Source organism: Barbus barbus (assembly GCF_936440315.1).
Source record: "Barbus barbus genome assembly, chromosome: 21".
Taxonomy (NCBI): domain Eukaryota; kingdom Metazoa; phylum Chordata; class Actinopteri; order Cypriniformes; family Cyprinidae; genus Barbus; species Barbus barbus.
Window position 1 is genome coordinate 30,755,159 of NC_136749.1, and position 24,396 is coordinate 30,779,554.

A 24,396-nucleotide genomic window follows, 5' to 3' on the forward strand; every position below is an offset into this window, starting at 1 on the left:
TGATCATTGATGTGAACCTGACTTCGTCTGATGGCTTTGGAACATAGATAGTAATAACAGACATAAGGACGCGCTCGTTGATCAGTCAGCCCATTGGCTGGTTTGAATATGTTTGATGACAGTACTGTAGAGCCTCTGTTCACAAGTGTCGTGCACAGACAGTAGCCTAATGATAACCCCTTTCATGCTCTTTCCAATATTGTGACAAAACCCATATTTAAAAGATAGAATTTGAAGGAAACTCTAAGATATGCACGTTTTATTTTCAAAATGTTTTGTTGAGTCAGTTATTTACACTGCAAAATAAAATATAATAAGGCCTATCTCTTTCCATTAAAATATAGGCTATAAACTTTCTAAAATATATTTTTACCTTACAGGCAAAATTGCATAAATTTGAATAGCAATGTGATATCTCAAAAAGCACTTATAGTCCATATCTCATATTTTCCTAATCTTGTACCATTAACTGCGTTAAACATGGTGCCACGTGGATGGGAATATGCATGGAAATTATATGCAGATGAGTTATGCATAGTAAAACTAGTGCAGTGATGTATCCCCAAAAGGGGCATTTACTGAGTGACAATATTGAACGTGGTGTAGGTGCTCCAAGGTGCCAGAGAGACAGAACATCAGCCGTGAGGAGTGTAGAAGTGAAGGTGTAGGAACCTGTCAGAACCTTGTGGTGTGGTCTCTTAGTAATTACTGGAGCCTACGGGAGAAAAGAACCAGAGACAATGTTAGCCTGGTCTTGGGACATCTCGACTCCCCAATGCTTGTTTCTGCTCTGTTTATATCCCCTTCGCCTGATGGCTCTCAGGTGGCTCCTGTTCACCGACTCCGCCTCCTGGCAATTAGATCCTCTCCCTCTCCATGACAATACTAATGAGTACATGGGTAGCTCGCCACTGTACGCAAAATCTAGCTTTTGTGTGTACGCATACATTTAGGCAGAAATCTACGTAACATTTTATACATGAGGCCCCAGATAATAATACTATGATATTTCCTGTTGTAAATGGGTGTTTCTTCATCTTTAAATCATCTTCAGCTTTTTTTGTTTTTTTATTAAATAGGTTAGTTTTCCACATTTTCCTTTTATAATATAAAACATAAGAAAAAAGTGGAAACCACTAAATAATCATAAAGTCTGCATATATATAATGAGGAACAGGATCCTGCTTTACAGATTTATTTTACACACGTCACTCAAACACAGAACCAGGAAACAGGAAACACATGTTCAGGGAAAGAGAAACTGAAGTGCAGGTGAGCTGTTGTGCATTTGTGTCTCCGTATTCATGCAGTAAAATGGCAAGAGCCAGAATTTTTCAGGATGAGTTCATGTGTCCAGTATGTCAGGATCTTCTGAAGGATCCAGTGACCATCCAGTGTGGACACAGTTACTGTAAAAGCTGTATTACAGTCTGCTGGGATCAGGAGGATCAGATGAGAGTCTACAGCTGCCCTCAGTGCAGACAGACCTTCAGTACAAGACCTGCTTTAGCTGGAAACACCATGCTGGCTGAAGTGGTGGAGAAACTGAAGAAGAGGAAACGTCCTGCTGACTGTGATGCTAGAGATGAAGATGTGCAGTGTGACGTCTGTACTGGAAGAAAATACAAAGCCGCCAAGTCCTGTCTGATGTGTCTGAACTCTTACTGTCAGAATCACCTTGAACAACATGAGAGTTGGTTTAAAGGAAAGAGACACAGTTTGACTGATGCCACTGGACGACTGCAGGAGATGATCTGCCAGAAACATGAGAAGCTTCTTGAGGTTTTCTGTTGCACTGATCAGAAATGTATATGTGTGCTGTGTACGATGGATGAACATAAAAACCACGACACTGTATCAGCTGCAGCACAGAGGACAGAGAAACAGGTATTTAAAACTAGCGATCAAGTTAATACACAGAGCAGTGTTCCAATAGTCCACATTTGTCAAACTCAAGGCCCGTGGGCCTTTTTCAGCCCACTGCATCATTTTATGTGGCTCACGAGAGCATATGATTGTCTTAAAATAAAAATATATGCTGCTTTATATCGTAAATTATGAAAGTGCTTATCAATACCACAAGTTTCTGTTTCTATTTAGCGTGCTATTTATACGCAATGGTTAGGATTAGGGGTGTGGAGTAGGTGCATGTAAGCCAAAACTGCATTTCATATGCACACCAAGACATTGCGCACAGTGCATGAAGAGGGATGGTATGCAGTTCTTCTATATTTTAGTCTTTAGTGTACCGGCACTTTTTCATGTGTACTGGCACTTCTGACATGTTACCAGTCCTTGCATTCAAAGCGTCAGTGTCTGTGTCTGAGTGATTAGAAATGACACCATATTAACCACACTACCCAGGAGGGGGGGGGGGGGGGGGCACCGGGAATTACCTCTCATCTCGACAAATCACATCAATGAATGCAAGCGGAGTCGGTCTACCAGGGGTTTTCAAAGTGGGGACCACGAGAGCATGTCAGGGGGCGTGTTTTCTCTGCATTAGAGCTGTTTTTATCTTACTGTTCGAATGCGTTCGCTTACTGGAATGCCTGCAGAGTAGAAAAATAATAATTAATTACCGATTTGAATCAGAAAAGTTTGACGAAATCAATACCTTATAAAAATGAAAAGAAGCAGATTTTTGTAATCAGATCAACCGGTAAATTCCTGGAAAGTACAAGGATCCAGTAAACAAATGCATTCAAACAAAGCTAATGCAGAGAAACACAGCTGATTTCAACAGAGATGGCGGAGATAATAGTATTCACATACAGATGTCAGTAAATTATTATTTTCAGTATGTAGCAATTTGGCTTAAAAGTGCGAGTGTTTTATACTGGATGCTGGCTGAAGATGCTTTAGACTACACAGCAGTCAGTGATTCAGTGATTCTGCATGGATCAGTCAGGTCAAGGTAGCTCGTTTAGTGGTCTTCTGAAATCTCCCTGTGGTCCTGTTTATTATTGCAGCTTGACTTGTGAAAATTGTTTTATTAAAAGTGCTGTAAACTACAAAACGTAATGTAGAAACATTCATTTGAAGCTGCTTTGCAACAATGTGTATCATTAAAAGGGCTATACAAATAAATGTGAATTGAATTGCAAACAATTATATATTTATTGCAATACTATATACATTCATTGCTTTTTTAGTACTTTAGTTTGTTTTTATTTATTTATTTATTTTATTTTTTTTGGGTGGGAGAGTGGGTACAACCACTTCCAGTACTGATTGCGTATCATATGCACACCAAACACGTGCGTATCATATACATGCCAAAGTCAAGAACAAATTGCATGTCAAATACAAACAGAAAATCATGCTATTGATACGCTTTTTCAGGAGACCGGGCTCATTTGTTTTTTTTTAATGGCATATCTATCACACGTTATTAGCAGATCACACTTTTTTGTTGTACCATAGTTCTGCCCCTCTCAAATGTAACAAAAACGTTTTTAACAAAGTTAATGTAGTGAATTGTGGTTGATGATGTTTGTCTTTATTTACTTTGTGTTTTTTTTAACATAGATTATTTTAATTTATCAGGTTAAGAAATCCACAATACTCCGTAAATCAGAGCAATAACATATATTTTTTACATCTATGCAAATGCATATACAATATTTGTAACTTAAAATAGAAATAATAAAATAAAGAGACAGCTATTTAACAATATTTTAAAGAGAAGTAACACTGTCTTACAGTTACATCCGGCCAGGGGTGTGAAGTAGCACCTTACTTTTACTTGAGCACATTTTAAGTGATGTGCTCGGTACTTTGACTCTGCTATTTTCCTCCGTTTGTGGTCCTTACATGCTTATTTAAATTTTATTTTTATCCATCAATGTGATTGGACAGAGAGAAAGTAATCAGTCTCGTGACGTTCATCAAATCAAATTGTGCATAGAAAACTTTAACCCGCCAACTGCTGTTTATCGTGGCTGCTGGAAGTGCATTCTTCAAGCATCAATTCAGTCGACTTATCAGCATCTTCCTCTAAAATGATGAGGTAAATTTCAGATTTCTGCTTACTAAATGTGATCTGTATATATGCTTGCCTACTGTATGTACAGGGCTTGAAATTTGGTGTGAGGTTGCGGGTATTGCGTACAATGTTAATAACTCCCACAAGTGCCACGTTCATAATGCTGTAAATTCCCACTCACTTAAGTACATGAGACGTGCGATCTGCACTGCAGTGTCTCTCCCTTGCGTGCATTCTGCAGCAGTCACTTGGAGAGTTGTTGCTTGACTCTTTATGAGTTTGAGCGCGTAATGCGCGCTGTGAAAAAGTGTGTTGGGAACACTGTAAAATGCTTGAAAATAATATACTGAAAATGAGAACTAATATGCACCTTATTTATGACTCGTAGCGTTAAAATACTGTATGTGTCAGCGCATGATGTAATAAAACTGCAGCTCATAAATAAACGTTTTTTTTTTTTTTATCCATTTTATACAATCCGCCTTAATTTAGCAAGTGCACTCGCACATAAACAATTTTCAAGTTCAACACTTTTGTTCCATTCAGTTGTGGATGCTGCTGATTCACATAGACCGCCGCTGTAACGGAGGAGCAGTCGTGACGACGTGCAAGCTTTATTTCAGAGAATGTAGTCAAAACAGGCAGGGTCAAACACCAGCAAACAGTATAATCCAAGGCACAGGCAAAAGAGTAATCCACAAGACAGGCAATGGTCAGGGCAGACAGCAGTGAATCAAAAACAAGATAACAGTCCAAGAATCAAAACACGAAGGCAAGGAAACATGGAAGAGCTAAACATTCAATCACCAGTAAAGTGTTCAAGTGTGTGTGCATCTTTTAAAGTCCTTCTAATGTGAGATGGCTGTGAACTGATGATGAGATCTGATGAGAGACAGGTGATGTAATTGATGAGTCCGTGCAAAGGATTATGGGAAATGGAGTCCTGGGTAAAGTTGCAAGAGTCTGGAGTGGAGTGTCCTCTAGCAAAGCTCACGGGCACTCCAGCTAGAGATCGTGACAGCTGTGGTTCAGCAAAGAGATATGTGTTTGCGTGTGTATTTTCTTTTGAAAAAGTTTCCCCAGAAATACTTCCCTATTCAATGCATTTTTTTCTTACAAATTTTATTATCAGCATAACAATTTGAGCAAATGTGTAAAAGGTAGGGCATGATGCCATCCTTCTAGAACATTGTGCATTTATGTTAAAATTGTAACATAAATTATCATGTTTAGTTATTCTCATTTCTTTATTGCAAAACACTAAAACTGGCACCGTTTTGAAGAGAAATGTACGGTGGCTGAGAAAGCTCAACACGCTGCAACTTCAGAAAACACATGCAAATAGAAAAAGCACCAGCAAATCAAGAAAACATCATCAGTTTGACAGCAGGTGGTGGTGCAAATGCTCACAACACAAACAAGTAAAGAAGCACACTGCAAATGCTCACAATACAACCAAATAAATTTTATTTGCAGTGCATTTCTTTGTTTGGTTGTGTTGTGAGCATTTGCAGTGTGTATGTTGTAAAATTGAGGAAATTGTTTTCTTATTTTGCAGGTGTTTTTTCTATTTGCAGCGTGTTGAGCTCTCTCGGCCACCATAGGAAATTGGCTCTTTTTAATTTCTCATGTTAACCCATCTCACGGTGTTTAGTGGATTTTGTATTCTATGCACTATTCTAATGAATATTTTATTCATATTTTGTGCGCAACAACAGCATGCTGTCTTAGTGACCTTACACATGATTTTAAATCAATTTTTTCAAACTTTGATTTAAATGGAGATAATTTTACTGAGAATAACTTTAATCTTTTCTTCAACTGAATACAGTTTCCGTGCTGTTTTGATGTATTTTAAAGAGTTGGCAGTCAAAATTAAAACTGCTGGATAATAGATATCCTTCATTCTTTCTGACAAGATAATGTGAGTTACAGAATGCACAATGTTTTTTACATGTATAAATTACAGTGTACAGTGTTTATTCTAAGGGGGTAGAATGCACAGCTCAGTACTCACTACTCAATAATCATGAGTACTTTTAAATAGGCCAATCTTTTACGTTTTTTGGACAAGTACTTTCACTCTACTCACACTACAATTTTTTTGTAAGGTAATGGCACTTTTACTTGAGTATAATTTTTCAGTACTCTTTCCAGCACTGCAACTGGCCCTTTGAGGGTAGCCATAATGTTGAAGTGGCCCTCAGTGAAAATGAGTTTGACACCCCTGCAATAGTCTGTTTATTTTCTGAGTAGAGCTGCAGCTTAATTACACAGAAACACTGTCAGTGTGAAGCTCTATGTCTGTGTGAGTTTCACTTTCATGAAACTTGCACTTGCAGTGAAACAGGCCTTAATATTCATCAATAATTAATGTTTGATGATTGTAACCGATCATCAATTCTGGAGTTTGAACCTACAGCCAATGGTTTATTAGCTCCACTTTTCCTGGATTCATTGATGATTTAGTGCCAGTAATTTTCTGTGAGATTCACTATCATCTGTTTGTGCTGCAGAATCAGCTGAAGGAGACGCAGAAGACGTTCCAGCAGAGAATCCAGCAGAGAGAGAAAGATCTTCAGCAGCTGAGAGAGAAGGTGGAGTCTCATAAGGTGAGTCTGGAGAAGAAGAGAAGTTTGTCTCAGTCTCAGTTCAGACTCACTGAATCCTGAATAACTGTGTGTCCTAACAGCGCTCTGCACCGACAGCAGTGGAGGACAGTGAGAGGATCTTTACTGAGCTCATCCGCTCATCCATTGAGAGAAGCTGCTCTGAGCTGATACGGCTGATCAGAGATCAGGAAAAGCAAGCAGTGAGTCGAGCTGAAGGACGACTGGAGCGACTGGAGCAGGAGATCAATGATCTGAGGAGGAGAGACACTGAGCTGGAGCAGCTTTCACACACACAGGATCACATCCAGTTCCTGCAGGTAACACAGATCTAGAAGAACAGGATCATAGAGGACTTGAGCAAATCCTGCTGTGACAGGAGACTCACAGAGAAACATTTCATGAGTGTCTTATTATATAATCATCAGTCAGACTCTCATTTGATCATCTTCATTTGAAAGTGTTGTCGCTTACAAATGGCTATAAAAATCTCTTAGGAATCATTTTTCTGAGCTCTTTCTTCTGGAAGATATACACTGCTCAAAAAATTAAAGGAAGACTTTTTAATCAGAGTATAGCATCAAGTCAATTAGGCCCCGCCCACACAGAGATGCGTTTAGCTTTATACGCATACATTTTGTATCGTATAGGCGTTTTGTCCAGACAGATCCGGTGTTTTATTATTTATAAAAAATATTTTTTTCCAACCGGGTCCCAGAGTGGATAAATCTGAAAACGCCACCCTTGCGTTTTCATGTGGACAGCGAATCCGTATATTTTGTCAAATGATGATGTCGTCAGACACAGCTACGTCACGTAACAGCAACAAAAACATGAACGAACACTAATTGATTGTCTTTTTATTAACTAACATTAACACAGATTAATAAATGTATTGTTCCATGTTCGTTTGTGTACCACGTGCAAGGTTTATGCAAATAGTCCTAGTCGTCTTCTCCGGTTTTAGTGTATCTTTGTGGCAGAATTTCAGCGCCACATGCTGGTCTGGCATGTATACTACATCGTTTTGTGTCGGTTTCGTGGTTTTGTGTGGATGCAGATATTTCTTGAGGGGAAAAAAAAGATTGGATAAGGAAAGCTGGCTTCGTGTGGACGTAGCCTTAAACACCTGGGATATTGATCTGGTCAGTTAATTAGCAGAGGGGGTTGTTCAATTTCATCTCCTTTGGTTTTAATGGAATTAACAACAGGTACACTAGATGGGCAACAATGAGACGACCCCCAAAACAGGAATGGTGGAGGCCACTTACATTTTTTTTTCCTACTCATCTTTTCTGATGGTTTTTCACTAGTTTTGCATTTGGCTGGGGTCAGTGTCATTACTGGTAGCATGAGGCAATACCTGGACCCTACAGAGGTTGCACAGGCTGTCCAACTCCTCCAGGATGGCACATCAATACGTGCCATTGCCAGAAGGTTTGTTGTGTCTCCCAGCACAGTCTCAAGAGCATGGAGGAGATTCCAGGCAGTTACTCTGGGAGAGCTGGACAGGGCTGTAGAAGGTCCTTAACCCATCAGCAGGACCGGTATCTGCTCCTTTGTGCAAGGAGGAACAGGATGAGCACCGCCAGAGCCCTACAAAATTACCTCCAGCAGGCCACTGGTGTGAATGTCTCTGACCAAACAATCAGATACAGACTTCATGAGGGTGGCCTGAGGGCCGTACGTCCTCTAGTGGGCCCTGTGGTCACTGCCTGGCACCGTGGAGCTTGATTGCCATTTGCCATTGAACACCAGAATTGGCAGGCCCACTGCTGGCACCCTGTGCTTTTCACAGATGAGAGCAGATTCACCCTGAGCACATGTGACAGACGTGAAATGGTCTGGAGAAGCTGTGGAGAACGTTATGCTGCCTGTAACATCGTTCAGCATGACCGGTTTGGTGGTGGGTCAGTGAAGGGGACGCACAGACGCACAGATCTCTACATGCTAGACAATGGCACCCTAACTGCCATTAGGTATCGGGATGAAATCCTTGGATCCATTGTCAGACCCTACGCTGGTGCAGTGAGTGCTGAGTTCCTCCTGGTGCACGGCAATGCCCAGCCTCATGTGGCGAGAGAATGCAGGTAGTTCCTGGAGGATGAAGGAATTGATACCATTGAATGGCCCCCATGCTCGGCTCACCTAAGTGCAATAGAACACTTCTGGCACATTATGTTGCGGTCCATCCGACGCTGCCAGGTTTCACCTCAGACTGTCCAGGAGCTCAGTGATGCCCTGGTCCAGATCTGGGAGGAAATACCCCAGGAAATTTGTACAAATTTTTGCTTATGATTCATTATATTACAGTGAAATCAGTGAACGTAATAGTACTAATTCTGAGTAACGTTCATCAAAATCTTAAAATGAGGGGGTCGCTCTATATTACATGTAGGCTATAATGTCAATATTAAATGTGCTTGTTTCCAAGTGTTTGTGCAGCGTGTGGAAGCTGAATAGCAGCGGGCTTATTTTGCATGACAGTTAAAGCCTGGTTTATACTCATGTCGGCACAAGCACGCGGCTCAATTTACTGCCAAAGGAATACTCAAACTGATTTTATTTTATTTTTAATATTATTTTGTTTATTTTTTCATTATATTTATTGTGATTAACCGCCCCTTCTTGTTCACAGTATAATGACATTCAATCATTGCACGCAATCACGGAGAATATAACTCAATTAAGATGATCAAACTTATTTTTAATTATCGTCTATGGGCTGGAAATAGGCTATTTATTTATTTAAATAATAAAGTCAGTGCATGAAAAATGTGAGCATTATATTTAATACAACAAGTTTGCCCTAAACCTTTAGTTAAATCCTTCTATACAGCCTTCAGTCGTAAATAATGTTTTAAGCTTTGGCTAATTGTAATACTTTTTAATGTGATATGTTGTTTGTATAGTTTTCTCGCTGTTCTGTAATGAAATAAGGTGATCAGACAGTGAAGAATACACATACAGTATGGTTCGCACGCTTCTGTTTAAGTTACGAAATACGCATCGGGATACCTTGACAAATGTTCCTTGGTTTCATAATACTCAATTAATTGGTGAGATTGGTGTCTTTAGAAGACTTATCTGTGCTGAATTCTACATTAATAATCCACAACAATGCCTTGCTATGGGCACAGCCATAGATAGAGTCTGCAGCGGAAGTTCTTTTCGCATCTTTTGCGCTCTCAAGTCTGTTATTTCAAATGAACACACGGCAGTAAGTAAAAGTAAAAAGAAAGAAGGGGTCATGTGACAAGAACTAACCAATCAGCTTCATCCTTTCCCCTAACAACATTGAAAGCTCAGCCGAGATGGAGGAACAGCTGATCATAGCTGTACAGGGATAGACATTTTCAATTAATTTAGTAGCAGAGCGAGTAGTTATTGTTGCAGTCTGGAAACCTGCAAGTGGGAGGAGTTTTTGCCGCAAGTAGACGGGATTTCATCTTAGTTTAAAAAAATATATATAAATAACACATTTTCATAGTATTTTAAATTGAAATTTATACAGTTGTCATTATTGTGTATACAATATCATTCACTGTAAACATTAAAATCACATCTTTACAACTTGCCATTGTCTTGATGGTGTCATTTTAAATCCTTTAACTGTAATGCAATTCAAGCATATTATTACATACCTTCCCCAGTCTAGGGATGGGAAGGAGCAATAAAGAAAATGGTGGAGGAATGGAGGGAGTTTTTGCCTTCTACTGACTCACACGCAACACCATAATTGATACAAAACAATATAAGATATATTCAACACAAGGAAGCAAACAAAACTTCAGGAGGGGTCAAGGCCAACATAACAAACAGAACATACTAACTCTCAAAAGAAACTTACCTAATCTAACAAACAAAAAAAGTACCAAATGCTACCCTACCTCCCTTACTATCCTTAAACAGGAGAAAAAAAATATAAACAAAATAAATGGCAACCACCTCCCTACAGCTTCCCACAAAGAAAAAAAAAAAAGAAACAAAACAAATCTTGGTCTTAATAAAAGTACAATACTCACATGTTTGGGCTAAATGAAACCTCCCACAAGAGGATTAAAAAGCTTTCAATACTTTTATCAACAATACATTAACCACAAAAGAAACCGCCAGCAAAAGGGACTCTTGCTCCAAGCCTCCACACATCTCAGCCTTTTATCTCCCAAACATTTCCTCTGACAGACAGAGAGAGACAGACAGAGAGAGACAGACACAGAGAGAGAGAGACAGACAGACAGACAGACAGACAGACAGACAGACAGAGAGAGAGAGAGAGAGAGAGAGAGAGAGAGAGAGAGAGAGAAAAGAGCAAAACAAACAGAGCACATACACAAAAAGGGACACTCCCACTTATACAAGTCCTGGGATGTCACAATGTTTTTGGATATTACATTTTAGTTCTACATTTCTTCTACAGTAGCCTACCAAGGAACATATTAAAGTGAGATGCAGTTGCACACGGGAGGTAAATGCGTGATAAAGAAAGCTGTTACCATCCACTGGACTGCACTTTTTTTTTTGCATAGTTTTTTAAATCAAATTACAGCAAATGACAGACTAATGTTCTTCAGAACATGTTACACAAATCCATAAATTAATTTGAAATCTCAGGGTGGGTAAATGATTTTATTTCTGATTAATCAAATTATGTACAAACATTCATTCAGCACAATAGACTTGCATGCAGTGGTAAATTCCATGCAGCTCACGTCGCTTGTCCTTCCCGACATAACCTGGAGTGCACAAGAAGCACAATGAGCATTAGGGTTGACCCAAATTTAAAACTCTCTTCCCATTCCATCCAAGATATGCATAACTTTATTTCCCTTGTTGAACATGTACAAACATTTCAAGGATAATTCCTCAGCTCTGTAGGTCTATGTTATGCAAGTAAATGGTGTCCAGAACATTTAAGCCCCAAGGGATGACATGAGGCCAAGTAAATTAGACTTTATTACTATTTTTAGACAAAGTATTTCTTTTGAAAACCACAACTAGACAAAAAAGTGATCCTATAACATATTTCATATTTATTCATATTCATATATATATATATTATTTAAACTATGTTTGAATTATGTTACATTGTGAATTAGGAGGTTTTAGGAGATATGAATGTGTTCTAATACTTTTGAAAATGTAAACAACTGCCCTTATTCTTTAGAAAACTATTTACAAACGTTTAAGACATTTACACTTTATAAATAAGTGCAGTCAAAAACGTTAAAAATTACATTACCTGCTTATGGTCTCTGGTATCCATAACCTGCAGAGCAAATTGTAGTTGTTTGTAGAAAAAATTATATTGTCAGGCACATTGTAAGCTGTGTGTAACAGTACTAAGAAAATGTTGTACAAAACAAACAAAAAAATTACAACACACTTACCTTTTCCACTCATCTACCATTATGCTGAAAGTCGTCTTCTTAATTTTTTTGACGGATCACATCAAAAGTCGCCCACTACTGCCACCAGGAGCATGAACCGATACTACAACCCAAATGACATTAAACAAACCAATCAAATTCTGTTGGTTTGTACAGCCCACTTGCAGCTTATGTCCCACCCATTTGAAGCTGGCTCCGACCCCCGTTTATACCCATCTCTCATGGAGAGCACGGGTCTTGGTTGCTTAGCACAAGCTACAGAGCACTTTGAAAGAAGGAGAAAGCGATGCACCTAGCGTTTTCCACGCGTTTTTAGGCGCAACATGTGAACGGCCCCGCGCTACTATTTGAATCTTCCGCTTTTCGAACGCGGAAGTGTGATAAAGGCTTAAAAGGTTTTTTAGGCCATCAGAAATCTGAGGGTTAGGGTTAACCCCTCGGGGCTATGCCACTGTACTAGAGATCAGTCAAATCTGATGTTGGTGCAGGTTATTGGGTGAAGCTGATGAGTTTTGATTTCTGTTTTCTGTAGAGTTTCCAGTCTCTCTCAGCACCTCCTGAAACTACAGATGGAAATGACAATCCCTTCAGTTCTCTCTTCTCTTCTGATGATCTGAGAGAATCTGTCTGTCAGCTGAGAGACAAACTAGAGGATTTCTTCAAAGAGGAGCTCAAGAAGATCTCAGACAGAGGTAAAGTCCTGGAGATTCATCTGCTCTCAGAAACCAGTCCATCATCATCTCATATCATGGAGAACATCATATTAGAAATGTCTTAGGAATGAATGCAGGATCATGAGAATCACACTGTTCATGTCTGTTCATTTCCACAGTCACATTCACCAACATTGTTCCCAGGACCAGGAACGACTTCCTACAATGTAAGTCAGTAAGAAAACAAGCAGAAAAACTCACTGAGTGTGTTCATGTTCTTCTGTAGAGGAGGAAAGAAGAGTTATATAATTAATGATGTAGATGATGATTTGCACAGGATATCTGGTCATCTGTACTGAGACACTGATGTGAACATGAAGAGTTCAGCTACATGAAAAGATCAAACAGATTCATAATTCCTGATTCTGATGTGTTTTATCTCCATCAGATTCCTATCAGTTCACTCTGGATCTGAACACAGCGCATAAATACCTCCGTCTGTCTGAGAGCAACAGAGTGATTACTGAGGCTAAAACAGTCCAGTCGTATCCTGATCATCCAGACAGATTTGATGTGTTTCGTCAAGTGTTGTGTAGAGAAAGTGTGTGTGAACGCTGTTACTGGGAGCTGCAGTGGAGTGGAAATAAAGGTGTGCGTATATCAGTGTCATATGAGAGCATTGGCAGGAAGGGACGGGGTAATGAGTGTAGGTTTGGATCTAATGATCAGTCCTGGAGTTTGTTCTGCTCTCCTTCCAGATGCACATTCTGGCACAATAAGATACGGACTGTTCTCTCTGTAGAGTCCATCAGCAGGAGAATAGGAGTGTTTGTGGATCACAGAGCAGGAACTCTGTCCTTCTACAGCGTCTCTGACACAATGAGCCTCATCCACACAGTCCAGACCACATTCACTCAGACCCTCTATCCTGGGTTTAATGTTCATGAAGGATCATCAGTGAAACTCATCAGTTTTGATGAATCAGAATAGACTGATGAGATATTCCACCCAAAATACTTGAGCTGCATGATAAATCAGTAACAGTGAGATGTTATGAATGAATATCTTTATTGTCATTGTACAAGTACAATGAAATTGAATGCAATCCTTTATGTGCATAGTGTAATAAAATAAAATCTAATAAATAAGCAAACAAATGACAATCAGAAACACAACATTACACACAGAAGACGTCTCACATTGAACAGTTGGTTACACAACTCATATTCAACAGTACACAAGATGTTCAGTTAAGTTGTTGCTGTATTCAAAACCAAATAGTTTAAGGAGCACTATTATGCAAAATCCACTTTTACATGGTGTTTGGACATAAATGTGTGTTGGCAGTGTGTGAACACAACCACTTACAATGATAAAAATCCACCCACTCCTCATTTTTTAATCCCCTTTAAACCAAATCAGTCTCACTAGGCCTGCCGTTTTGATTCTCACGCAGTGTGACGTCATATTGTTTAGGGCCGGGCCACCGGGTTTGATTGACAGCCCTGCATTGCTATAGTTTCCACCCTCAGTGGTTGTATGCTGTGCTCTAATTTTCTCTGCGCTCGAGCAGCCGTAATGTCAACAATGTCTCATAAGCAATCCCAATGTCTGTTAGAGAGAGACTGGAAAACTGGGTCGGGCTTTCTGGAATGGCACTCAAATGGTTTAGGTCATACTTAGAAGGGAGAGGTTATTATGTGAGTATAGGAGAGCATAAGTCTAAGTGGACGGCCATGACATGTGGAGTCCCACAAGGCTCAATTCTTGCACCGCTCTTGTTTAACCTGTATATGCTCCCACTAAGTCAGATAATGAGGAAGAACCAAATTGCCTATCACAGCTATGCTGATGATACCCAGATTTACTTAGCCTTATCTCCAAATGACTACAGCCCCATTGACTCCCTCTGCCAATGCATTGATGAAATTAACAGTTGGATGTGCCAGAACTTTCTTCAGTTAAACAAGGAGAAAACTGAAGTCATTGCATTTGGAAACAAAGATGAAGTTCTCAAGGTGAATGCATACCTTGACTCTAGGGGTCAAACAACTAAACATCAAGTCAGAAATTTTGGGGTTATTCTGGAGACAGACCTTAGTTTCAGTAGTCATGTCAAACCAGTAACTAAATCAGCATACTATCATCTCAAAAACATTGCAAGAATTAGATATTTTGTTTCCAGTCAAGACTTGGAGAAACTGGTTCATGCCTTTATCACCAGCAGGGTGGATTACTGTAATGGTCTCCTCACCGGCCTTCCCAAGAAGACCATTAGACAGCTGCAGCTCATCCAGAACGCTGCTGCCAGGATTCTGACTAGAACCAGAAAATCTGAGCATATCACACCAGTCCTCATGTCCTTACACTGGCTTCCAGTTACATTTAGGATTGATTTTAAAGTACTTTTACTCGTTTATAAGTCACTCAATGGCCTAGGACCTAAATATATTGCTGATATGCTCACTGAATATAAACCGAACAGACCACTCAGATCATTAGGATCGAGTCAGTTAGAAACACCAAGGGTTCACACAAAACAAGGGGAGTCTGCTTTTAGCCATTATGCGGCCCGCAGTTGGAACCAGCTTCCAGAAGAGATCAGATGTGCTAAAACATTAGCCACATTTAAATCAAGACTCAAAACCCATCTGTTTAGCTGTGCATTTGTTGAATGAGCACTGTGCTATATGTCCGAACTGACTGCAATGAATTTTATGTATAATCATTTTCTATATCATTTTAAAATTCCTTGTTTTTATTTCCATGTTTTTATTGATTTTTAATGTCTATTTCACTTTCTTTTATGTAAAGCACTTTGAATTACCACTGTATGAAATGTGCTATATAAATAAACTTGCCTTGCCTAGTGAGACGTGGGTATCAATACAAAGATACACTTTATTATAAGAGCGTCAATAAAATCCTCTCTCCCAAGAAACGCGCCACAAGATTATTAAAGTAATGCTCCAGTGCCAGGCTTAGCGGGAACAGGGCAGGCCGGCTGCAGCTCGGGAGGTCATCTGAACCCACCTAAATTCACACCACAAACACCTCACACACACACACACACACACACACACTGTAAAGGAGATCGTACCAACACACACGGCACCCTGTGACACACGCCACCAAATGAAAGCGGCTAGCCTCCTCTGCTCCACACAGAGTCCTCACTGGCTCTTGGAAAAAGAAATAAGAAGCGCATCAACCAAAAGTAACAAAAGAAAATTACAATGAATAATAAAGAATGATCCGACTAAGTTTACAGACAGACACTAGATGAAGTGATTCCAGTACTAAGGTCTCCTAACAGCACAAGATGCAGCAGAAGCGGATAGCAGTGCCTGAATGGCACCAGAATAACAAAGCAGTAAAATTCTCTTGACAATAGCACATAGTAGATTACACAAAACAAAGACGAACGAAGACCAACACAAAGCTATATGGCTATTCCAACAAGTGATTACTTCAACAAGTGTCATAACTCAATGTACCGGATAGCACTCACGCACCCGCTTTTGGTCGCCATTACTGCGAGCAACACACAATAAATACCACCACCACAAACAATTGAAAATTTTAATACAATCACCAAGCATACCTGTAAGCAAACTCCACCACAAACTTGCCACAATGCCGACGACACCAGCCCCACTCTAATCAGACTATAAATAGCATAGATTAGCTTCAAGCCATTCACAGACAATGGAGTCTTCGCCTACCTGAACAGAACAGAGAACTCCAGGAAGAGGAGAACCCAGAATCAACAGGACACCAGCACACCCCTCAAAATAAGAGTCCTTAAATAATATGGCTGCTTACACCTCATTGGTTCACCAATCACATCCCAACCGGGGCCAAAAGCAGATAGAATACTTGCCTTGCCACACACACATACCTCCAGTGTTGGTAACGTTACTTTGGAAATGTACTAGATTACATATTGCAAGTTACCCTATAAGTACTGTAACTATTTCAATTGCTCTATTAAAGTAATGTAACTGATTACATTGATTACTTTTAGATTACTTCTAAATTTGTAATGTTTTCAACTGTTAATCTTTTACAAACCTTTAAACCGTAGTCCATATGTGGGTGTGTTTGTGTGTGTGAAAAAAATCTGATGTAACCCCATTAGTAATCGTTAACATTTTCATAAGTAACTGTAATTTATTTACACATTTTTTCTTAGTAACTGTAACTAATTACAATTACATTTATTTTGTATTTAAATTATGTAATTCTGTTACATGTAACTAACTACTCTCCAACACTGAGTACCTCAAACACAGAACCAGAAAACAGGAAACACATGTGTTCAGTGATCCTTGAGGTTTTCTGTTGCACTGACCAAATGTATATGTGTGCTGTGTATGATGGATGAACATAAAAACCACGACACTGTATCAGTTGCAACACAGAGGACAGAGAAACAGGTACTTAACACTAGCGATCAAGTTTAATTACACAGTAACACTGTCAATGTAAAGTTCTATGTCTGTTTCAATTTCAGTTTTATGATACTTGCTTGCAGTGTAAAACAGTCCTTAATATTCATTAAAATTCATGTTAGATGATTGTAAATGATCATCACTTCTGGAGCTTGGACCTACAGCCATTAGCTATCAGTTCTACTTTTCTTTTATTCATTAGTGATTTAGTTCCAGTTGTTTTATGTGAGATTTGCTATCATCTGTTTGTCCTGCAGAATCAGCTGAATGAGACACAGAAGACATTCCAGCAGAGAATCCAGCAGAGAGAGAAAGATCTCCAGCAGCTGAGAGAGGCTGTGGAGTCTCAGAAGGTGAGTCTGGAGAAGAAGAGAAGTTTATCTCAGTCTCAGTTCAGACTCACTGAATCCTGAATCACTGTGTGTTCTAACAGCGCTCTGCACAGACAGCAGTGGAGGACAGTGAGAGGATCTTTACTGAGCTCATGCGCTCCATTATGAGAAGCCACTCTGAGCTGATACGGCTGATCAGAGATCAGGAAAAGCAAGCAGTGAGTCCAGCTAAAGGACGACTGGAGCGACTGGAGCAGGAGATCAATGATCTGAGGAGGAGAGACGCTGAGCTGGAGCAGCTTTCACACACACAGGATCACATCCAGTTCCTGCAGGTAACACAGATCTAGAAGAACAGCATCATAGTGGACTTGAGCAGATCCTGTTGTGACACGACACTCACAGAGAAACATTTTATGAGTGTCTTTTATTATATAATTATCAGTCAGACTCTCATCTGATCGTCTTCTCTTGAAAGAGACACCGCTTACAAATGGCTTTCAGCTCTGGAAATCTCTTAGGAATCATTTCTCTGAGCTCTTTCTTCTGGAACATATATTTAGCTGTCAAACAACACTAGCGCCACCAACAGTTCAAAACTTTTTTCCACATTTTTTCTTCTGATTCATTACATTATGGTGAAAACAGTGAATTCGATAGTACTGATTCTGAGTAACGTTCATCAAAATTGAATCAGGTGATCTTCAAACCTGATAATATAATGTAAGTGGCAAATACTAGAATCTGTAGCTCTAATGTTATGTAATGCATATGAGAAGAATGAAGCAAATGCTGTGAAAGTGTTGGATTGAGGTCAGTTACTAAAGATCAGTGAAGCCAACAAGAGCCGCACAAATCTGATGTTGGTGCAGGTTATTGGGTGAAGTGTGGAGCTGATGAGTTTTGATTTCTGTTTTCTGTAGAGTTTCCAGTCTCTCTCAGCACCTCCTGAATCTACAGACATAAATGAAGATCCCTTCAGTTCTCTCTTCTCTTCTGATGATCTGAGAGAATCTGTCCATCAGCTGAGAGACAAACTGGAAGATTTCTATAAAGAGGAGCTCAAGAAGTTCCCAGACAGAGGTAAAGTCCTGGAGATTAATCTGCTCTCAGAAACGAGTCCATCATCATCTCATATCATGGAGAACATCATATTAGAAATGTCTTAGGAATGAATGCAGGATCATGAGAATCACACTGTTCATGTCTGTTGATTTCCACAGTCACATTCACCAACATTTTTCTCTGGACCAGGACCGACTTCCTACAATGTAAGTCAGTAAGAAAACAAGCAGAAAAACTCACTGAGTGTGTTCATGTTCTTCTGTAGAAGGTGAAAGAAGAGTTTCATAATTGCTGATGTAGATGATGATTTGCACAGGATATCTGGTCATCTGTACTGAGACACTGATGATACACTGAACATGAAGATTTCAGCTACATAAAAAGATCAAATAGGATCATAATTCCTGATTCTGTGTTTTATCTTCATCAGATTCCCATCAGTTCACTCTGGATCTGAACACAGCACATAAACGCCTCCGTCTGTCTGAGAGCAACAGAGTGATTACTCAAACTGGAAAAAAGCAGCAGTATCCTGATCATCCAGACAGATTTGATTATTGGCGTCAGGTGTTGTGTAGAGAGAGTGTGTGTGGACGCTGTTACTGGGAGCTGGAGTGGAGTGGAGATAAAGGTGTGCGTATATCAGTGTCATATAAGAGCATCAGCAGGAAGGGACGGGGTAAAGAGTGTATGTTTGGATATAATGATCAGTCCTGGAGTTTGTTCTGCACTCCCTCCAGTAACTCATTCATACACAATAATAGAAAGACTGATCTCCCTGTAAATTCCATCAGCAGTAGAACAGTAGAGTATGTGGATCACAGGAGAATAGGAGTGTTTGTGGATCACAGTGCAGGAACTCTGTCCTTCTACAGCGTCTCTGACACAACGAGCCTCATCCACACAGTCCAGACCACATTCACTCAGACCCTCTATCCTGGGTTTGGATTTGGATCTGGATCATCAGTGAAACTGTGTTGATGAATCAGATGAATGAAACGAGAGATTCTACCCATAATGCTTTGAGCTGCATGATGAATCAGTAACAGTGAGCTGTTATAGAGTCTCTTCTTTTCTCTTCATGACATTAATACTGCTGCTGAACTTCTGCAAGTGAAATGACATTTCAGAATAAATGTGTGTAATAAAACCTCATATAGACAGTAAGATCAGTGTGTGTGTATGTGTGTTTGTGTGAGTCTTGAGTGACCATGTGTTTCTGTGCTTTTATCAACCTCTGTGTTGATTTAGTTTTTAATGTAGTGTCACATCCAGTGTCACATCCACTTAATTTGTGCTGGAACAAGCTTGGATCCGGATCCGGCATCTCATTTTGGTGTATCCCCCTCCTCACATGCCAATGAAATACATTCGTGGTGACCTATAACATGCATATGTTTCAAGAAAATTTTCTATTATGAGCATTCTTGCCGCACATGTACATTTGAAATAAAGAAGTTGAGCATGCAAAATACATAACATGTGAACGGCCCCTTATGCTGCTCTCACGAGACCAAATGCACAGATTCAATACTAATACACGTGTTTTCTTTCTCAACTGTCTACATTTACTAAAACCGACTGTGCTTACAAGGATACTCGCCATGATGGCCATTTGGACATCATTTTGTGGGTATTTGGCCAGTTAAGCTCAACAACAAACTATGAAAAATAACTCAATATGATACTAGTGTGGCGGCTTTGGATGTGACTGTGAGCGCTCAGCCTCTGAAGCGAGCGATTACAAATTGGCTTAAAAAGACGTACAAATTAGGCAAGTGATAGTTTTGTCAACTGTCCGAAATGCGAGGGAAAGTCTTGGATCAGCATGCAGCAGCTTGCTTGTAGTGCAAATGAGATGCGCTAATGTGAAACAGCTTTGAGAGAGTGAAAGAGAGAAGACTCTGAACAGCTAAACTCATGCTGTTTTCAAATGACTGATTTAATCTGATAGTTTGTGAGGATTTATTTACTCATCTAACCTACATGCTGTATCGAATAAATGTTTGCAGGAATTTCCCTTATTATAAACTTGAAAGCGGTGGGGATGAAATTCAGGACATGATTAAAAATAACTCTATTATACAGAGATTTGTGAAATAAAATTCCATGAATTTTCCAAAACCTTCACAGGCCTGGAAACTGCTGTCACAATTTCAAGCCTTTTCCAGGTTTTTCATGACCGTACAGACCCTAATAAAAGCAATTTATGCACACTGTTAATCACTTAAGCTGGTCCACCAATGTGTTTGCGCGAATGCTCCGTTACCTCCCGTCCTCTAATCACATGGCGGATCAGTTACCCCAGTTTGTTCCAGGACCTCAAAATTTACAAATTAAGCGCTGGTCACATCAATCATTTTATTATTACTATCATAATTACCTTTCAATTCAAATGATCACAGTCAATAAATCATTTTCCTTATTCAACTTATGGCGCTCCGGCCCTTTCCAGTGTTTTGTGTTCTTGTGTCTTCCGGTGTCACAAGTCGCTGTTTTTATTACCACACATTTAATTATTAACTGTGGAATTTGTTGTCATTTTTAGGTTACAGCTTGTTAATAATGTATTCTATTATAGAACAGAGATTAAAACTTTATATATATATATATAGTTTATATAATGTATAAAATACATTTCTGACATTGTGTAGTATTAAAAATAGTAAATGATGTTAATCTGAAAGTGTAAGAATGCAAACAGGTTTTCTGTAAGGGGTAGGTTTAGGGTTATGGTTGGGTTAGGGGATAGAAAATATCTATCGTCGTTTGGTAAGTGTAAAAACAATAGAAGTCTTTGGAAAGTCCCCACAACTCACAAAAACAAACATTAGAGTGTGTGTGTGTGTGTTTTTGTTTTTATATACCGGTGGGGACTTAAACCTGAATGCACACAGACTCATGGGGACTTGTGTCACGGTGGTGAAGTTTTTTGAAAATCTAAAAATGCAAAAAGTCTCCTGTGAGGGCTAAGTTTAGGTGTAGGGTTGGTGTAGGGCAATAGAATATACGGTCTGCACAGTAGAAAAACCATTACGCCTATGGAAATCCCCACAAGGATAGTGAAACAAGTGTATGTGTACTTGTTTATGCTACATTGTGGGTAAATGATGTGTATCTGAAAGTGTAACAATGCGAACAGGTTTTCTGTAAGGGGTAGGTTCAGGGTTAGGGGAGAGAAAATGTCGTTTATTCAGTATAAAAACAATATAAGTCTATGGAAAGTCCCCACAATTTACAGTGTGTGATAGAGTGTGTTCTTGTTTATGTTACATTGTGGAGACCAAATGCCCCCAAAAAGGAAAATTTTTTGAGGGGAAAAAAATATAAAAAATTCTAAATGATGTCTATGGAAAGTCCCCACAATTCACAGAAACAAACGTGTGTGTGTGTATCTGTGTGTCTGTGTGTATATATATATATATATTGTGACGAGTCGGCTGCCTCCCCCCTAATATCATCACCACCCCGTCCTTTATTCGCCGCCCTTCACCAGGCTCCCGACAGGAGTGGGTGTTTGAGAGAGGAGGGGCGCTGAAGATGGACAGGTTTGGCGGCGTGTGATGAGGCACACCTGAATCGAATAGGGCCTCATCACCGCCGCCGTTTAAATGCCGAGCGCGCCTCTCCTCGGGAGACTGGTCTCTTCCCCGTGCATGCACGCTGGTATCCTCGTGGGTCCAGGAAGGGAGCGTTGAGGGATTCCCGGACCACCGGAGACGTGAGCTGCCGGATCCGCAGTCCGGTTGATTCTGCACCCGTGGTACGGCCATCGGGCCAGGATGCCGGGCCGTGGAATACCATCGAGCTTCCGAGGATTAGGAGGTAGACGCAGCCGCTAGAGAAGCCGCCGTCCCCCGCGCCCCGGACCTCCAGACGGGAGCGCGTGCGGCCACCGGACTCCACCCCTTTCCTGGACCCTTCCTTCTCGAACACTGCCCCTCCTTCACGATCCCCGCACGAGGACACCAGATTCCCCGTTTATTTTGGACACTTTTTCCCCTTGGACACTTTTGATATTTTTGTTTAATAAAAGCCTCTCCGAGGCCTGACGCCACACCCACTGTGTCTGTCGTTTGCTCCTCCCGCCACTATATATATATATATATATTTATATATATATGAATGAGTGTGTGTGTGTGTGTGTGTGTGTGTCTGTGTGTGTGTGTGTGTGTGTCTGTGTGTATATGAGTGCGTGTTACTGTGAATCCTCCAGAGCATGTAGAGCTGCTTGTATCAGGGGTCAGTGTGTTCCACAGCAGCTTCACGCGCACCGCAGCGACTCTGAATCATTCAGCCAATAGAGAATGATTCTGTATTCAAAGACAATGTTTGTATTTTATAATTGAAATAATAAAGAAATTATATATAAATCAGTACTGCAGCAACTAATACATAAATATCAATAAAGGAAAATTGATAATGAAAAATATACAGTGGATATAAAAAGTCTACACACCCCTGTTAAAATGCTAGGTTTCTGTGGTGTAAAAAAAATGAGACCAAGATAAATAATTTCAGAACTTTTTCCACCTTTAATGTTAACTATAACCTGCACAACTCAATTAAAAACAAACAGGAAAGGGGGAGTAAAAATAAAAAACTAAAATAATGTGGTTGCATAAGTGTGCACACCCTCTTATAACTAAGGATGTGGCTGTGTTCAGAATTAAGCAATCACAGTCAAACTCATGTTAAATAGGAATCAGTACACACCTGCCATCATTTAAAGTGCCTCTGATTAAACCCAAATAAAGTATAGCTGTTCTAGTAGGCTTTTCCTGACATTTTCTTAGTCGCATCTTACAGCGAAAGCCATGGTCCGCAGAGAGCTTCCAAAGCATCAGAGATATCTCATTGTTAAAAGTTATCAGTCAGGAGAAGGCGTACAAAAGAATTTCCAAGGCATTAGATATACCATGGAACACAGTGAAGAAAGTCATCATCAAGTGGAGAAAATATGGCACAACAGTGATATTACCAAGCACTGGATGTCCCTCCTAAATTGATGATAAAATGAGAAAAAAACTGGTCAGGGAGGCTGCCAAGAGGCCTACAGCAACATTAAAGGAGCTGCAGGAATTTCTGGCAAGTACTGGCTGTGTAGTATATGTGACAACAATCTCCCATGGTTCTGAGGCCCCCAACTGCATTGGCACATCAAGTTCCTCGAGTTGCTGGCAGTACATCTTGCTTTGGGCTGCCTGAAAGCGCAGCTATGTGGCAAGCACGTACTGATCCGTATGGAAAACACTGTGACCATTGCTTACATTAACCAGCAAGGTGGTCTATGCTTCCGTCGCATGTCGCAACTCACCCGCAATCTCCTCTGGAGTCGAAAGCATCTGACGTTGCTTCGTACCATTCATATTCTGGGTTTGCTTAACTGTGCACGACACACACTTACACAGTGAAGTGGATTCTGTTCTTTGAGTCGTGTTTTTCTCACCGAGAGGACCCCCGAAGGTGCTCAATCAGAGCCGTGCGTTCCTTTCTGCAGCAGGGGTTGGATTGAAGGCTGTCTCCCTCCACCCTTTAAGTATACGTTGCTGCTATATCCGCAAACCACAACCCCGCAGATGGTAAGACAGTAGGGACGCATGACTTGGTCAACAGTTTCCTTAGGGGGCTCACTTTTGCTTCCATCATGAGGGTAGGGGACCTGCAGGCATTTTCAGTCAATAAATTGTGCCTAGAGTTTGGGCCAGCTGACTCCCATGTAACTCTGACACCTCCGCCTGGCTACATGCCCCAAGTTCCTACCCCACCCTTCAGCAGTCAGGTGGTGAACCTGCAAGCACTGCCCCTGAAGGAGGCAGACCCAGCCCTAGCTTTGCTCTGTCCCATCCATGTTTTAAGATTGTACATGAACCGGACTCAAAGCTTCAGGACCTCAGAGCAGCTC

The 24,396-nt window shown here is 40.3% G+C and overlaps 3 protein-coding genes across 3 annotated transcripts; all 3 read left to right on the forward strand.

The window, feature by feature from the left end:
• Positions 1–1,233: 1,233 nt before the first annotated feature.
• Positions 1,234–15,512, forward strand: LOC306887722 (tripartite motif-containing protein 16-like). The gene is made up of 6 exons (XM_079445709.1): positions 1,234–1,887; positions 6,505–6,600; positions 6,681–6,917; positions 12,520–12,679; positions 12,820–12,867; positions 13,089–15,512. The coding sequence occupies exons 1-6, from the start codon at positions 1,243–1,245 to the stop codon at positions 13,628–13,630; spliced, it is 1,728 nt and encodes a 575-aa protein (XP_079301835.1). The 5' UTR covers positions 1,234–1,242; the 3' UTR covers positions 13,631–15,512.
• Positions 15,513–17,019: 1,507 nt separating this feature from the next.
• LOC306887858 (uncharacterized protein) lies at positions 17,020–18,595 on the forward strand (the record flags this gene model as incomplete). The annotated part of the gene is made up of 3 exons (XM_079445859.1): positions 17,020–17,079; positions 17,528–17,761; positions 18,350–18,595. The coding sequence occupies 3 exons, from the start codon at positions 17,020–17,022 to the stop codon at positions 18,593–18,595; spliced, it is 540 nt and encodes a 179-aa protein (XP_079301985.1).
• Positions 18,596–18,794: 199 nt separating this feature from the next.
• On the forward strand, positions 18,795–19,472 carry LOC306887859 (stonustoxin subunit beta-like; the record flags this gene model as incomplete). The annotated part of the gene is made up of 2 exons (XM_079445860.1): positions 18,795–18,822; positions 18,922–19,472. The coding sequence occupies 2 exons, from the start codon at positions 18,795–18,797 to the stop codon at positions 19,470–19,472; spliced, it is 579 nt and encodes a 192-aa protein (XP_079301986.1).
• Between the last annotated feature and the right edge of the window lie 4,924 nt (positions 19,473–24,396).

Bases quoted from the DNA above. Each gene is read 5' to 3' on its own strand.
- LOC306887722 (XM_079445709.1), top strand. From the start codon at position 1,243: ATGTTCAGGGAAAGAGAAACTGAAGTGCAGGTGAGCTGTTGTGCATTT. The intron at 1,888-6,504 runs GTATTTAAAACT...TTTGTGCTGCAG, and splicing joins CACAGAGGACAGAGAAACAG to AATCAGCTGAAGGAGACGCA. The intron at 6,918-12,519 runs GTAACACAGATC...TGTTTTCTGTAG, and splicing joins ATCACATCCAGTTCCTGCAG to AGTTTCCAGTCTCTCTCAGC.